General features: G+C 52.1%; 1 protein-coding gene and 1 long non-coding RNA gene across 19 annotated transcripts in view; one reads left to right on the top strand and one right to left on the bottom strand.

Annotated features, from left to right (window-relative positions):
* LOC103244569 (uncharacterized) overlaps window positions 1-15644 on the top strand; it is a 316604-nt gene that overhangs the window by 283562 nt on the left and 17398 nt on the right. For 9 of the 15 annotated variants that reach the window (XR_012090848.1, XR_012090853.1, XR_012090851.1 and 6 more), the window contains 2 exons: window positions 11500-11635; window positions 13374-13456. This is a non-coding gene — a long non-coding RNA (uncharacterized lncRNA). The remainder of the gene's footprint in view (window positions 1-11499; window positions 11636-13373; window positions 13457-15644) is intronic. The other 6 variants (XR_005243566.1, XR_012090847.1, XR_012090854.1 and 3 more) reach the window with 1 other exon arrangement.
* MACROH2A1 (macroH2A.1 histone) overlaps window positions 9848-15644 on the bottom strand; it is a 65147-nt gene continuing 59350 nt past the window's right edge. For all 4 annotated transcript variants that reach the window (XM_008014493.3, XM_008014496.3, XM_008014494.3 and 1 more), the window contains exon 9: window positions 9848-10604. In XM_008014493.3, the coding sequence (XP_008012684.1) occupies window positions 10439-10604 (166 nt within the window). In that variant the 3' untranslated portion in view covers window positions 9848-10438. The remainder of the gene's footprint in view (window positions 10605-15644) is intronic.

The following is a 15644-nucleotide window of genomic DNA, read 5'->3' as shown; positions in this document are numbered from 1 at the left end:
CTGTCCCTCTGGTGAACTTGTTTGGCTTTGGGAGCCATAGAGCCCACAGTGTGCACGCCTGTGGGACACATCCTGGAGAGGGCGGCTGAGGGAGAGGTGACGAGCCTCATGGACAAGCCCCAGGAGGCAGTCATGGGCTTTGGAAACGGCATTTGCTCACTAGGCCTCAGTTTCCACATCTGTCAAGTTGGAGGGTGGTCCCTACTCTGCATGCGAGTCTCTCGGGGTTGCCATGAGGATATAGTTAGAGGAGTTTGGGGATGGCAAGACAGGCGTTTTGCGGCCCAGAGCAATGAGCTCTGTAGAAGGGTGATCAGGTGACCCCAGCAGGTATTGAGACCACAGCCTAATATTCATTAATTCGCCCACTAGCTAACAGGCAGCCTAGTGGATGCAGGTGCAGGGCTTGCTCCAAGGGCCTGGCCACAGCCACCCTGTCCTGCTTTCCATGCCTTTGTGTGTGCCACACCATGGCTTTGAGCAGGAGCACGTGGGCTGTCACTGCTCACAGGCACGTGCATATGCATCAGGGCATCCACCTGGCATCTGCGTCCCTCTCAGCTCTGCTGACCTGAGCCGTGCAGGGGGCTGTGTCACTGAATGGGTTTTGCAAGTACAGCTGTGGCCTCAGTCCATCAGCTCTCACTCCCCAGGATACCTGGTACCTGGCCTCAGGTGGCTGAAGCCAGGCAGTGAGCAGGTGCCTCTGGAAACTGGGGATGGTTGGTGGGACCAGACTAGCCCCATTGGCCCCTTGCAGTCCTGGCTAGGGCATGAAATTCCACACCAGCACCTAAGTGACCTTCAGCCCAGGTTCAAACAAGTCTGAGCTTTCCTGAGAGGAGGAGGTGTTCAAAGCTAAATGAAAGCCAGGAAGGGAAACACAAATGCCTTTATAAAGGACAGTCATCCCTCTGGGTGCACATCTATTCAAAACACAGGAAGAGGTTAGGCAGATTCTGTGCCTGAGGGGCAGGCTGGCTTTGAAGTCAGAGCTGGTTTTGCGCGACACCACCTTGCTGGAGTTCCTTAGCTTGTCTGAGTCCGTAAGATAGATATGCGTCACTAATGATAAAGTCTTTTGGAGGGAGTTGAATGTGATGTGAATGTCGGGCACCCAGCACTCTGCTGGGACATAGAAATGTTCAGTCCATGGGTGTTATGGTTTCTAGCATCACAATATCACTGTCATCATTTTTACTAGCATAGAACCATTTGCTTGGGGGAAATGCCTTGGCTATGGCTTTTGCTCCATACACCGAATCAAATGATATGGAAAACATGGGGTGTCGCCCTGAAGGGCTCCATGGCTCAGTGTTCTAGAACAGAGCCAACCAGTGCAATTCCCTGCAATGCTGGAGATGTCCTATAATCATTGCTGTCTAACATGGTAGCCACTAACCACATGTGGCTGTCAAGCATTTGAAATGTAGTTAGTGTGAATGAGGAACTGAATTTTTAATTGTATTTAACTTTAGTTTAAATGTAAATATACGTGACTAGTGTCTACCGTATTGGACAGTGCAGTTCTAGAATGTTCCTTCCAAGTGAACGTTGCCCAGCTCCTCTCTGAGCTGTGACAGTGCTGTGTGGAGGGGCTGGCCAATGCCTCCAGCACCCTCGGCCATATGCAATAAAGATGGGCTCTGATGGTGTGTGGTAATGATCGCCACCTGGGCATGAGCTGGCCGCTCTGGAGCACAGACCGCAGCCAGAGCCTGGTTTTCAGATGTGGCAGTTACACAGCTTCCACCCTCCATGGGAATCAAAGTAAGAGAGGCAGTTCCCATCCACTAAGTATTTCCGACTGATGCTGTGTGGCCAACTCAGTTTTACAGAAGAAAACATGCCCTAAAGAGGGGCGGTGACTTGTCCCAAGCACAGACAATGGTGGCCTACCTCTTTATACCCCTAACCAGCTCCTTATATCAGAGTAAAGGACCAGCCTGGTTTCCTACTGAAGGAGAGTCAAGCGCAGAGGCTCAAGGTCACTGGTGCAGGTGCCCAGTGCTTCCCTCACCTGGCTCCCTCCTGCCCCCACTCACCCCACCCAGGCCACCTCTACGGGGCCTCCCTGGATGGTGAGAGGCCTCCCTGTATCATGATCTGTTCCTGGCAATGCCCTTGACAGTGGGGTGGCCTGGGCTGTGAGTAACTTCCCATGTTATAGCTGCCGGGATGGAGGCTCAGAGGGATGGAGCAACCTGCCCGAGATCCCACAGGGAGTTGGTCAGTCTGCCTGCAGGGAGGCAAGGACGTCTGGGGCCTTTCTGTCGCCAAGCCCAGTTCTCCCGCCAGGCAAGTCCTCCCTGCCTTGTTGGACTTCCTGTGGCACTCACTGGGTGGACGGCCACACCCGGGACACATCCCCAAAAACTGGCTTCAAGCTGTACGGTCCACAGAGGCTGGCCAGGGCCCGGAGTGGGGTGGTCTTGCTCAGAGGGCGGGTGGGTCGGCGGGGGGCGGGGGGGGGGGCGGGGCTGACAAGCCTTAATGGACACATTGTCCCCTTGCTGTGAGAGCGCCGTCCCGCCACTTCCTCACACGCGTCGTGCTGGATGAGCTCATGTCTGAGGCTGTGGGCGGCACGGGGCAGCCGAGCCAGGCTGCAGGGAGGCCCGTCCCGGAGAAGCCCGCGCGGGCTGGGGCCGGCGGAGCCGTGAGGCGGAACCTTGTAATGAGCGACGCCGGCTGGATTTATGGGGCTGCGCACGTGCGCCTGGCCTTCCTGCGAGGGCCTCCGCATGGGAACAAAAACAAGTCCTGGCCCGAGAATGGCGCGACTGAGTCTTAACAAGGGCGCACTAATTACTGGAAGGCCCAGACCGGGACCCCAACCTGGGAGGAGCAGAACTTGGGCCTCGTTCTTGTGTCCATTTGGGCTTTGCTGGAGTCCCTTGTCTTTTTACCCAGGAGGCCCAGGAGGAAGCCCAGACTCTCAGGGCCTGTCCCGGCTCCTCCTCTCTCCAGCTCTGTGGTGTTGGACAAGGTGCTCATCCGCACCTCTTCTCCTTTTTGAGGCCCTTACGGGAGGCAGTATAGGAGGATGAAAGAGAGTTGACGGAAGAGTCACTGGTCCCTCGCTGTGAGTCCTGGTTCTGCCAGGTTCCTGCTGCGGGGCCTGGGCAAGTCACTTCACCTCTCTGATGTAAGCTCCCATTACCTAGAAAGCGGGGCTATGATGTTCCCTCTGCAGGGCTGTCAGGAGGATTTGATGAAATGATGCAGGCAGACTCCTCAGCCTATTGCCCACCCATGCTAACTGGCACACTCTGCTGCTGTAATTCACAGGCATCTCCTGCAGACACTGGCCACTGTTTTCCCTGTTGATCAACACTGGATTTGGCATCTATCCAGGAAGGTCCCATGTCCACTCCCTTTTCAAGTCAGGAGTCTGCAAGAGCAGAAGCACTAGATGCCATGAGACTCCGGCTGCAGTTAGCAGTGGCAAGGTGGGGCCGAGCCATGGCCTGGTGCCAACATCAGACTCCACTCTGAAGCCACCATGCACCTGCTTGAAGTGAGAGGTCCAGCATGATGGGTTACCCCCAGCTGTCACCCGGGTTGACTTTCACATGGGCATATTATTCCCATGCTCCTCTGAGTCATGCCCTCGGCCTGCTGCTTGGCCTTTGAATCCTGTTGTTGATTCATAGAGCCACCAAGAGAGAACCCCTGCCCTGCCCTGCCCTGTGCCCTTGGGGTGAGGCAGTGAGGGTGCAGCAGGTGTACAGCCCCTGGCTTCTGCCTTCATGGAGGGCAGGGTCTCCTTTGCTTGTCCCCAGAGCCCTTTATAGAGCTTGGCCCAGTGGGCTCATGGAATGTGTGCATGAGTGGCACTCAGCGTCTGATGGGGTAGATGGCCACGTAACCACATGACAGCTGTTCAGAAGGCACAGCACTGTGGCTGGCAGGTGTGCAGGGTGCACTGAGAGGGCACATTCCCCAGACAGAATAGTCAGAGAGGGCTTCCTGGAGGAGGCATAAGGGATGTCTAAGAGCAGAGCCCTGCAGGGGTGAGTAGGATTACAAATAAGTGGAGGCTGTAGTGTGTTCTGGTGGGGAACTGGTATATGCAAAGGCCTGAAGGTGAGATACGAGTGGCCGTAGGGAGGAAGTACAGTAGAGAGCATGCGAGGGGATTATGTGAGATGAGGCTGAAGAGGACCCTCCTTTCTCCATTCCTAGGCCTGCCAAAGTGTTAGAAGGCAGCTTCTAAACTTCTATGAACCTCAGATTCCTCAGCTATCGAATGGAGGTACTGCCATCACCATCTGCAGGTGTTGCAGGATTACACGGGCAGAGTGAGTGTGGGTGTTTTGTATGTGTAAAGGGCTGAGTGGGGTGTGGCGATGGTTTTGGGGGTGCTGCCCTTTGAGACGACCTGGGGTGACTAGGGACACATAGGAGGACAGGAGAGGGCCCCCTGGAAAAAGATGCCCCTTGGGTGGAATCTCAGTGGATTTGCCCATAATTAAATCCTGGAGGGGCTGTTAGTGACTGCGGACAAATATAAGCACCTTGAGCTCAGTGAAAGTTCCTTAAAGTTAGTCCAGCACTGGCCCAAGGTGGCGTTTCCCTCTAGAGGATGTGGCCTCAGGGCCAAGTGCATTCTCTCTGGGGTCCAGAGGCCTCCTTGAGGTGGGAATCTGCAGCCAGGACCTCCATGGGACCTAATGAGGAGCTGCTGGCTTTCAATTACGTACCCGGCCCTGGCTCTGCGCCGTTTGACTGACAGCTCATTACCCCACTGCCATTTCTGGGCAGTGGAATTTAATCTCCCAGATGGGAAGCAAATCAATTTGCCCATCCGCCGCAGCTGAGCCTACTTGAACTCAACTCTAATTTATTCTCTTAAGCTTAGGAAGCCTTGTCGTTTCAAGGTACAGAAATATCAGGTTTCCCAGCCAGTCTGGCCAGAGAGTGCACAGGGAGACAAGCTGAGAGGGTCGTGCCTGGAGCCCAACCTGGGTGAGCAGTGGTGGTCAGCAGGGGATGTGCCATCACCCTGTGTCAGAAGAAGCTGGGCTCTGGCCCAGCAGGCCAGGCTGGTGGATGGGAAGGGGTTTGTATGGGAATGGGGGATAGTGTGACTCCTGATGTTGGGATCCAGGGTGCCTGTTCCAGGGCTCAGGACAGGAAGAGACTCCCTAGCAAGGCAGATCTGACCTCCTGCCTGCATGTGTTCTAGGACCATGCTGGTGATCATCATTTAGTGATCACTGCTCTGGTTTCAGGGCTTTGAACATAAGATTTGGAAGGTGTCTTTCTGGGATTTTCAGCTTTTTACTCTCCTCAAGGAGCAGTTACAAACCGGAAGCCAAGGCAGTGACCTTTAACCTGTGACATTGGGACTGTTTTCCTCCTCTGCCCAGTAGGGCCATCAGAGGGCTTCTTTGCCAGGGAGTACATGACCTGCTAGGAGTGCTCTAGGGCACATTCATGCAGACACTGTGTATGTGCAGACTGTGGTGGTGAGTGGCTACTGTCCTCTGCTGTGGGTGCTGGGTCCCCCATCAGACGCTGGGGAGTCCCAGTACCCTGTTCTAAGTTAGCCAAGGGAGTTATTAGCAGAAGATCTGCAGACAGTTCCGGTCACTTCACAGAACAAAATAGGCCAAGGAGGGCTTCTCAAGGAGAAATGTCAGCTATGTTTTGTGGGAGGCAGAATCCTGGCTGCTCTCTGCCCAAGTTCAAAGGGTGTTTGTCTGCATGTTCCTCCTTTCTATACTCTGCCAACACAGAGGGCTCCGGGGCCTCGCTATGTGCATGTGAATGTATGTGTGTGTGCATGTGCACCCATGGGAATGAGTGAGTGTGGGAGGGGTGGGGGTCGCTTAGTGGGGAGAAGGGGAGTGAGGAGGAAGTGCTTCCTATGGAGACAGTGTTTCTAAGACACTCTTCTCTGAGTTCGACAAGGCAGCCCAGGCTGGGTTGGTTTCCAGGGTCAGGGAAAGGCCACTCTATTTACACACCTTTGCAGAGGAGCATGGAGGGCAGGGCGGGGGCGGGGGATTAATGAGCAGTGTTATTGCCTGCCTGTCAGGAGGCTCATGTGATATTGTTTTGATATGGGGGGCCCCCAGAAGCAAACACAACAGGCTAGGTTATAAATGGAAGAAAAGGTGGCCTCGCCCCTGCCATTGAGTGTTCCCCTTTCTTCTCAGCCGGGAGTGGGCCCCAGGACTCCCTCCTTGCCCCATCGCCTTTAGGTGGATCACTGGAAGGCGGCACCAAGGCCAGCTCCCAAGATAACATCGGCCAGGAGTGCCTGGCAGCAAAAACTAAACATGGTAGTTGCTAATGAATAAATTGAGTAAGACCTCGTTCCAGGACCATTCAGGGTGATTGACAAGGCAGCCTGAGTGACAAATAAGGACATGAGAGGCTTGCCTGACCCCAAGTAGACAGACCCACGGTGGACAGGCCCAGTGAGGGCTTCCACCTCCTGAGAAAGGCTGACCACCCCCGGTACTGGGAATGGCAGGACCTTGGGTGAGAAAGGGAAGCCCACCTCTTCTTTTTTTTTTTTTTTCTGCTTTTTTGCCTTAATGTAAGCCAATTCCTCTGTCAGAGCTGACTGTAGCTGTGACCAAATACAGTCACCTGACCCTGAATGGGAGGGGGAATTCTGCCACAGACAAATCCATGGGTAGACAACTCCAAATGCTGGGGATGGCATGTAGTGAGCAGAGGCCAGGGCTGAAGTGGCTGTCCTAGGTGGGAAGAGGGTGAAGACAGAGTCTCCATAGAGAGGGTGCAGGAGCTCCCCAGCTGGGGCTGACTGGAGCAGCCTCTATGCTAGCTTGCCGTCTGTTACCCACTGCCTTGCTCTCCTGACCTGGGAGATTCCAACCTTTCCTATCAAATCCAGCACTAGGCTTTCTGCTCCAAGAAGCCCTCCCTGAGCCTGCTCAGCCAGAGAGCAAAACTCCCTGCTCTGGGCCCCTGCCTTTAACAAGCAGGTACTTCTCTGAGTTAGTGCTTGCTGGACAATGCTTGCTTACCTGCCTTTGTAAGAAACCCTTAATCCGAGGCCTCTTTCATAGAAAGCATTTAGTAAGTCCTTGTTGACCACTGGATTGCTTTAAATGAACATTCCTATTCATCTGTCATCCAACAAGTTCTGTTTAAGTTCCCAGGGCCAGCCACACAGGACCTCTCAGTGAGTAGGCAGGAAACCCTGCATAACCTGAAGAACAGAATATTGGGATGGATAGCAAAGGAGAATTCAGCTCCAGGGAGCTGGTTGTAGAGTCAGAGCTGGGTTCAAATCCCACCTCCACCATTCATGGCTGTGTGACCTTAGGGAATACACTTCACTTCTCTGTGAGATAGTATTACCTATCTCATAGGGTTGCCATGAGAAGTCAATGATGTATGTAGAAGACACACATGCAGTGGTGGTTATTGTCAGTTTAGTACCAGTTGGAGCCACAGCATTGCGTTAGATCTCAGATGTCATTTAAAGGCGCCCATGGAGGAGCACTGAGAAAATCGTCTGGATTATTCGGGACGGGGCCCAGCTGTTGAGGGCAAGAATTGTTCTTGAGAAACGAATGGGAGTGGGTGTTGTCTGCCTAATGCTGCCATTGGATCACAGGGTTGCGTGGCTGTGAGGCTGGGGGAGGCTGGGGGGACTCAGCACAGCGACAGTGGCTGGGGCAGCTGTTGGTGGCATCCACTCCAAGCCTGCCTCTGAAGGCTTACAGTGAAGAGAAGGGCTGGGCTGCAACACTTCACCTCTCTAGAACCTGCAGGATTTTACCCCCTCACAAAATACTTTCATTTCTGTTAAGTTTTACTAACTGTAAACTTGTCTTTTGAATAGAGGCATGTGTGCATTTCAAGAGTTCCTTGCAGTTGCACCAATTTTTTTGAAAGTAATGAGCTTTTTTGCCCCTTAAAGCATGAGGCTGACATCAGAGAACAGTTTTTGATCCCAGTTTTAAAAATAAACTGAGTGGCTTAGCAATGGTGGGAACCCCGGGCAGCTTGTTGGCTCACTTTCCCTCAGTTTCATTGAAAAGAATTTCTACAGTGTGCCCACATCACAGGGCATGATGCACTTTGGATTATTCAAAGTTTAGAAACATTTAGGTGATTATGGTAAATCATTCATGCAAATAGCAATAAATGCAATTTATTCTTTTGTGCAATCACAAGGAGAGCAGAAATCTGCAGCCCTTTTCTCTAGTTCTCAATCCTTTTAGCGACATCTAGTGGAAGATCTTTGAAAAACACATTTGCTTCTGCGGTGTTCCTCCAAAGTTAAGCCCATCCAATTAAGTCATTTAAACTTGGTTCCATCTACAAGTCCCTCTGTGTTTCAGTCTCCGAGTTAGAAATACCAAGGCCAAATGGACTCTCTTTGCTGGTAAGCGCATGCCATCAGGGACCCTATATCACAATAGTCAGAAACTCTGCATTTGAATCTGGTTGTCACTTTTCAGCAGTGTGATCACCTCCGGCTATAAAATGTGTCTAATAATAGGACCTGCCCTATAGGGTTATTGCAAGGACCAAATGAAATGAGACTCATGAAGGACTCAGCACAGCACCTGCCATACAGTAAATATCAGTCTGACCAGCTAACAGTGGCCACAGTTTTCCACTACCCTCTGTTCACACTGCAGATCCTACCTGCACAAATGCTCTTGGGTGGAGGGCGCATAGTATGGTTTGTCTAAGCAGTTTGCTGGTATTAACTATGAAGTGGTATCATTTTAAGATGCATCTTCTTATAAAGATAATGCAGTTACCCCCCACCCCCCCACCGCTCGCTCTCATTTCAAATCAAGAAACAGGAATACATCATGTAGACCCAGCAAAGATCTTGGAAAAAAATGCCACAGAACTCCTTATGTTCAGATGAAATTTGGAAAAATCATCTTTCAGGTTTAAGTTGGAAGTCGTTGCCTTTTCATGGAAAAGATTGGTTGTGTGATGGTCTAGGGTCTTCTGTTTTGAAGAGCTTGTATTAGGCAGTCTGGGAAAGAAAAATGATCCTTTACATTCATCCATAATATGAAGTGTACTGCATATTTCTTCCTGGTTCAAGTCTGCTTTAGATGTAGGCATCTTTCTTTTCTTTTCTCTTTTCTTTTCTTTCTTTCAGAGATGGAAAGAATCTTCTGTGTATTTTAGGCAAATTAAGGTTAAGGTTTAAGTGCCCTTTGAAGCAAAAAGTGTCCGTGTTTTGCTAACATATTTTAGCTACTCTGGCTTGGCTGAGGTCTTCCTAAATAATCAACATCCCTCAACAGCCCTGGCGGTGAGAAGGCATGTGAAAGCTGCCAGCACATCCCAGGAGCCTTGGCTGTGGCGGCTTGTCCTTGGAAAGCTCCCGGCACCCTTCTGCCAGGGATCCCGTCCTGCAGGGATGACAGACCCAGCAGTCCCGGCAGAGGGCATGAGGCTCCAGCAGCTCCATCAGCAAGTGGCCAGGCCCAGCCCTGAGCCAGAGACTGTCAGAAGGGGACAATGGTAAGGAGAGAGCTGGGCTCAGGGTCTGGAGCCCTGGCTCTGCGCCAGCCTGCCACATGCCACCTGCACGGCTCTTGATATACTCCCTCCTTCATCTGTGGAATGGGGATAACACCCTGGCCCAAGGGTCACACAGAACCAAAAGGTGAGGCTTTATAAAAATTCTCTCTACAAACCACTGAGACCAGCAGATGGCCCACACCCACCCAGGTTGCACTGAACACTGTGGAGCATCCAAGGAGTTGTGGGGGCAGGGCGGGGGTTGAGGGGGATGGGCTGCCCTGCTCCCACATCCTGTGACTGCAGAGGCCAGCTTAGGACCCGCGACTCACAGGCACAATAACTGAAACACACCAGTCACAACAGTTTAACATTTTACTAAATCAACTCACACAGATTCCAAATTGCAAATATAATTAAGGACAACAGATTCTGCTTTGCCTTATTAAATCTTCCATTTTCAAATCCATCATTAAGACAAAAAGTAACCAAAAATTAGGTCTGTTGCAAATTCATGATTCTTCTGAGGGGGAAAAAAAAAGAACATTAGAGTAAAAAGAACGCCACTGGGTGTACGATAAAGCACCACAACACACGGTTACAAACGGGGCTTCCTGGCTTCGGCGACAAGTAAAAGACGCTGTTCTCCCCACTGCTGTGCGTCAATTAGGATTTCATTAAAATAAAACTATAAAATCTCCTAGGTTACACTAAGTCAGACACGGTCTGGAACACAGTGCTTAACAACAGTAATGCCAACTATCAGTGCTAACATAAAAACATTTTAGAAGGTCAAAAACAATTAAACTGGAAACCAAAGCCTTATTTTCCCTAGATGAGCAAAATTGAAAATGAAAGGGGTCCCACCTCCCAGTAGGAGTGAAGGGGATTTTTTTTTTCTTTTAAATTGGAGGTGGGGTACATGGTGCAGCTGGTTCTGTCGTTGCTCAGCCTAGTTGGCGTCCAGCTTGGCCATTTCCTGCACGTAGATGCCTATACTCTCGCTGTCAAAAAGCACGAAGTACACCGTTTTGATGGAAGAGGACATTGTGGACACGAAGTAACTGGAGATGGCCTTCAGAATCAGCTGAGCTGCTGTCTGCTTTGGAAAACCGTTCCTGGAGAAGAGAAAACAAGCACTCAGCAACTGGGATGCCACGGGGACCGCGGGACCAGCCCCACCCTACGGGCCACCTCTGTGCTGCAGCTTGCTGTGTACTGGGTCCGTGTCTGTTGAGCCCCGTGTCTGCTTGTATACCAGCGTGGGAAAGCCCAGTGCCCAGAAGACGGGATGGGGGACAGACAACTGGACAGAGAGCTGGCACCTGCAGAAGGACATGCTATGTGCTTTCAGAGAAGGCAGCAGCCAGCAAACAGAATAGTGTTTTGTGGTGTGCATTAAGCCCCCGAAGTGCAGTGTGAGCTCCTGATTTTCTTTTTCCATCATGCATTTGACTAGCACAGTGCCTGAGCCATAGCCCAGGCTCTCGATGTCAGCCCCAGGGAATGGCTGCAGGTTCTCTGGGAAGGCACTGACCTCTATCCACCCACACAGAAGAGTTACCCCTTCATACCAGGGGCCACTGCCCAGGAATCCACCCTCTAACACACACCAGCGGTACCACCCCAGAGGCCACAACGCAGGGAGCAGTGGGCTCTTCAACTCGGGGCTATCTTCCAAGTTTCCAAGCCATATGTATTTGAATCCACATACATTTCCGCTTCAAATGTCATGTGGCAATTTCTGGAGGTAGATGCTCTGGATTTAAAAATGTGAAATCGAGACTGGCCCTCACTGCTCTGTGGTGTGCCTGAGGCTGCTCCTGGTCAGCATGGCATTGTGGGTAGCCCAGGAGACCCAGGAGGAGATAGGCAGCTTGCCTACTCTAGTGAAAACCTGGGTTTAGAGCCAGTGGCCCTGGATTCACATCCCTTACTGGTCCCATTTTAGTTAAGGATACTGAGGGTGAGTCTGGGGCCAGCTCTCATGGGTGGCTCTTTGTTCACTGGCAGATCTACGGTCATCGATCCACCTGAGCCTGTGGGTGTGTTGGTGTCCAAAGCGCTGGGCCAGTCTGCCTATTTCAGCTGGAGTTCTCCTTCACATGAGGCACCTGCTGCCAGGTGGAGGGGTTTCCAGAGGTGTAAGGTAGGCATCTACTGTAGTACTGCTAGCCTCACTCACTGCATGCCTGTGCATTCTGAACCTCCTGGCTTGGCCCTGGAGCACCTCAGTGGTCCACTGTTGACAGTGCACAGTGCATTTGACAGCCACAGGGGAAACCCTCTTGTGACTTGCTTTTGACCATACACGGCTTCGAGCTTGTGGAGACTTAGGAGCTTCTGGATGCCTCGGGAGTGGAGTTCCCTCTTAGAGGACAAGAGATGTGCCCTCAGCCTATGTGAAGGAGCCTGCGGGCAATTAATTAGTGGGGGGCAACCCACGGTTCCTTCACACACAGGTGGCAGCTCCTCAGCCACAGAGCACACCCACAGAGCAGCAGCCAGTGCATACAACCCTGCCCATGAGAGGCGTCAGAGCTCCAGAGCCGCTCTGGCCACAAGAGTGGTGTTAGACCTGTGCAGCTTCCTCCTGGGAGATCCTGGTGATTCTAGACCAATAGGTGGGCCAGGATGGTGGGTGTCATGTATAGTGAAGGAAAAAGGGCTCTGCTGAGAGCAGACAGGTCATTCCTCTGGCACCAGTGCCATTTGCAGATCTGAAATCTTGGCCCACACCAGGCACAGCTGCCTTCACTATAGTCACAGGAGTCAAGGAGCACAGAGGACAGGTTATCTGGATTGAGCCATGTTGGGAACTGCTTGAGGAGATAAACTCAGTCTTCCATTTTTGGGGGGCATCTTTCCAGCAGCTCAGGCTGCTTCCAGATATGGGCTGGGCTCCTCAGTCTTGTTGCAGCCTGCACTTGAGCCAAGGGGCCAAGAGCTTCTGGAGCAGGCAGAACCCCGTCTGTGGACGTGACCTGGATGAACGGGGGCTGCAGGGTGCTGAGAGGAGCTGTGAGAAGTTGCTTTCTGCATGTGAAGCCCAAGACTATGCTCTGCCAGCTCCAAGGTTCCTGCAGTGAGGTGCCCTCCTGCCTGTCTCAGCCTCACGTGCACGGGGGGCTGGGCTGAGGGCCTGTGGAACTGCTGCAAATAGCAGTTGTCAGGTGACCTGATGGTCTGCCTAGCTGAGCTAGCCCTGGGGCAGGGCTTCTGTAGCTGCAGCCAGGCTGCATGCCCAGGCAGCTGTCTCCAATGGTTAGCTACATTCCACACAAGCTGGGTGAGATGTGGTATGATGTGGACACAGTGTGGCCTGGCCCATGCCATGCCACGCTGACTGGGAGGTCGCAAGGCGTTTCCATGGAACACACCAAAAGTGTGCCAGTCACTCCTGCCTGTGACCAGTGCTTTCTGACACAGACCCCTCCTGGGGCTTTCCCTGCCTCTGCCTTGGATCCTTACAAAAGGGTATGTGACTTTCAGTGAGGAAATATTCTTTTCTATTCCTCTACATCAACAGTTCTCACACTTCAGCCTGCATCAGAATTCTGGAGAGCTTGTCAAAACCCAACAGTTTGATTCAGCAGGTCTAGCAACTTTTGGGAACTGCTGTTCTACAAATAGCCAGCATGGACTTCATAATCTAAGCTGGCAGGGTGGACCCAGATGTTGAGGATCTGCAAATGGGGGAGGGAAGTCAGCATCAAATGTTTTAGACTTGCAGTGCCCACACCTGCCTGCACTCCCATTTAATAGCAGACTGTTCCACCGGAATGTCCCTGGCCTTGCAAGCATTTCAAGATTGTTGGTGGGTGAACATGAATCTGGATTTGTTTCCAGGAAAACCCTGTGTTGACAAATCCATCCCTCTGTCCTAGGAAGCTACAGCCTAAGAAAGAAACCCTGCTATGGGACTGTGGCTGCTCTGGACTGCGCAGGCTGCCAGGAAGGAACGGCAGAGGTAACGGCTTTCCTAACATTTGCTGGTGGGTCTCAAAACGTCTTGCTGCCAGTTAGAATGCCTGTAGCAAAATGGAGTGTGTAGGTAGATGCCCTGCAAGAGCACTCCACACAAAGCCCTGAGGCCTCCAAACAGAGGCAGCAGTAGCACACGCAGCAGCTGGGGCAGGTCAGACCCAGGTCTGCCTCTGAGGCATGGGTGGCCTGACAGCCCTACTCCCTCCAGGGTAGAGAAGCAGAGTGGTTAAGAGCTCAGGATTTCCTGGAGTCACACAGGATTTGAGTTGTGGTCCCGCTTCGGTGCCTTGTTTCCCCATCCTGTGCAATGGAGTCAGAGTATGGGACAGGAAAATGCACAGCAAGCATGGCACAGAGAGTCTTCAATTAAGAGGAACTGTCTATAAAGTAGGTGGCTTTGAAGGCTTTTTTAAAAGGCTCATGCAGTAGAAAACTACCTCCTCCACCCTCGCCCCTGGGATAGCTGTGACTGGGTGACTGCTGTTGTCCTTGCAGTTACACTGTGCTAACAATGTTGGCCTCGGAACCCAGAGAGCTGCTGGCCATGACTGTGGGCATGCAGCAGCAGAGACTACACAGAGGCTCCCCGGTGCGGTACTGACTACTTTCAGGTGCACTCATGCCCACTGGTGTTGCATCTTTAGCTTCTCAGCTGGGTTCACTTGTTACTTGTATAACCACGGCCCCTCTGAATAGCCATTCTTGCCTGGCCTGGCCTCTGTGACGGCCACTCTGTCCTATAGCTGCACTGCCCTCTTTTCAGACCAGATGCTGCAGAGCAAGAGGGGCTAAGGGCTTCCACTCTAGAGTCAGAATTGGGTTTCAATCCCAGCTGCTGTGGGCCAGGGTGTTAACCTCTCTAAACATTAGTTTCCTCCACCAGAAATTAGGTGTTTCAGGGGTCTATGCAATGATGACAATGGTGGTGATGATGAGGCTGCCAGTGCTGCGGCCACCATCAGCCCCGCCCAGGAGATGAGTGCACTGTGTGTTGTTTCCACTCTCTTCAGCCCCTGATCTGGCCTGTGGGTTGTGTTTATGGAATATTCCTTAAGTTCCTCTGGAGTCAAGTGTTTCCTACACCATAGGGCTGGGACCTTGAGCAGACTAAAACAGACATCTGAGCTTTCCCTAAAGTCACTCCAGTTGTGTAATGACCTTTGCCTTTCCCAAGAGTACTAGACCTCAGTTTCCCAGGGCCAGTGCAAGATGCCCTCTTGGGTCAGCCTGCTCAGTAATAGCTGGGGGTGTACACGTTGGATGCCTGTCCCACAGTCCTAACTGGACATGCAGGAACTCTAGGTCCACCAAGGACCACATCCCAGTTCTATTCAGCCCTCTTCTTGAGTGGGGCTTCACCACACACACCTGTTTTCAGTGAGCTCACTTTCCAGGGCTGGGGCCAGGCAGGTATGCAGCAAATCCAGGTTAGGAGCTCATTAGGGACCTCAGAGAGTCACAGGGGAAGAGGCTGTATCCTGGGAGTCCAGGGAGATTTTCTGGAGCAGCCAGACTGGGAACTTGCCCTTGATGACTGGGGAGGAGTAGAGGTGGATTCTGGTATTCTTTGTCTGTCAGTCACTTAGGGTATAGACATTCTTCTGCTAAGATTAGGTCCCCCTCGCACTGTGCTGTGGGCTGCTCTTAGGCCTTTACCATTTTTTAGTAATTGCCAGGTTGTTTGAAGTTGCCCCAAACATAGGCCATTTTGATCGAAGTCATTAGGATCCTGAGCCAAGAGCAACGGTATACAGGAAGGAGAACATTCAGAAGCAATGGTGATGGGGCCACCACTCCCCTGAGCTGTGCCCCCTGCAGCTAGAGAGGGGATAGGGCAGCCCCAAAGTGGCCTCTCACTCGAGGCCCCCCAGGCTTTGGGTAAATGAAAAATTCTCCCCTATTCAAAGGCCAAAGGCCTTTGAGTTTCTGTCCTTTTATCTCACCTCTGAGGCCAGTGGTTAGGAGGAGAAAGAGGCTGATGGCTATACTTGGGCAGGTCAGGGAGTTCCCAGGTAGTGTTTTATGCAAAGAGAGTACACAGGCAGGGGACAACCCTGTGGTGGGATGAGAGGAGGTAGGATCTGGGGTCTGGCTGACCAATGGTGACAGGAGGCAGGGGTTCCATGAGCCTAACAGCTCTGAAGCCAAGGGCTTCCGATCAAATTCTTGCT

Source organism: Chlorocebus sabaeus, chromosome 23, assembly GCF_047675955.1.
Source record: "Chlorocebus sabaeus isolate Y175 chromosome 23, mChlSab1.0.hap1, whole genome shotgun sequence".
In the NCBI taxonomy this organism is placed as follows: Eukaryota; Metazoa; Chordata; class Mammalia; order Primates; family Cercopithecidae; genus Chlorocebus; species Chlorocebus sabaeus.
Note: the sequence above shows the minus strand (reverse complement) of the source record. Positions and strands in the feature narration are given on the sequence as shown.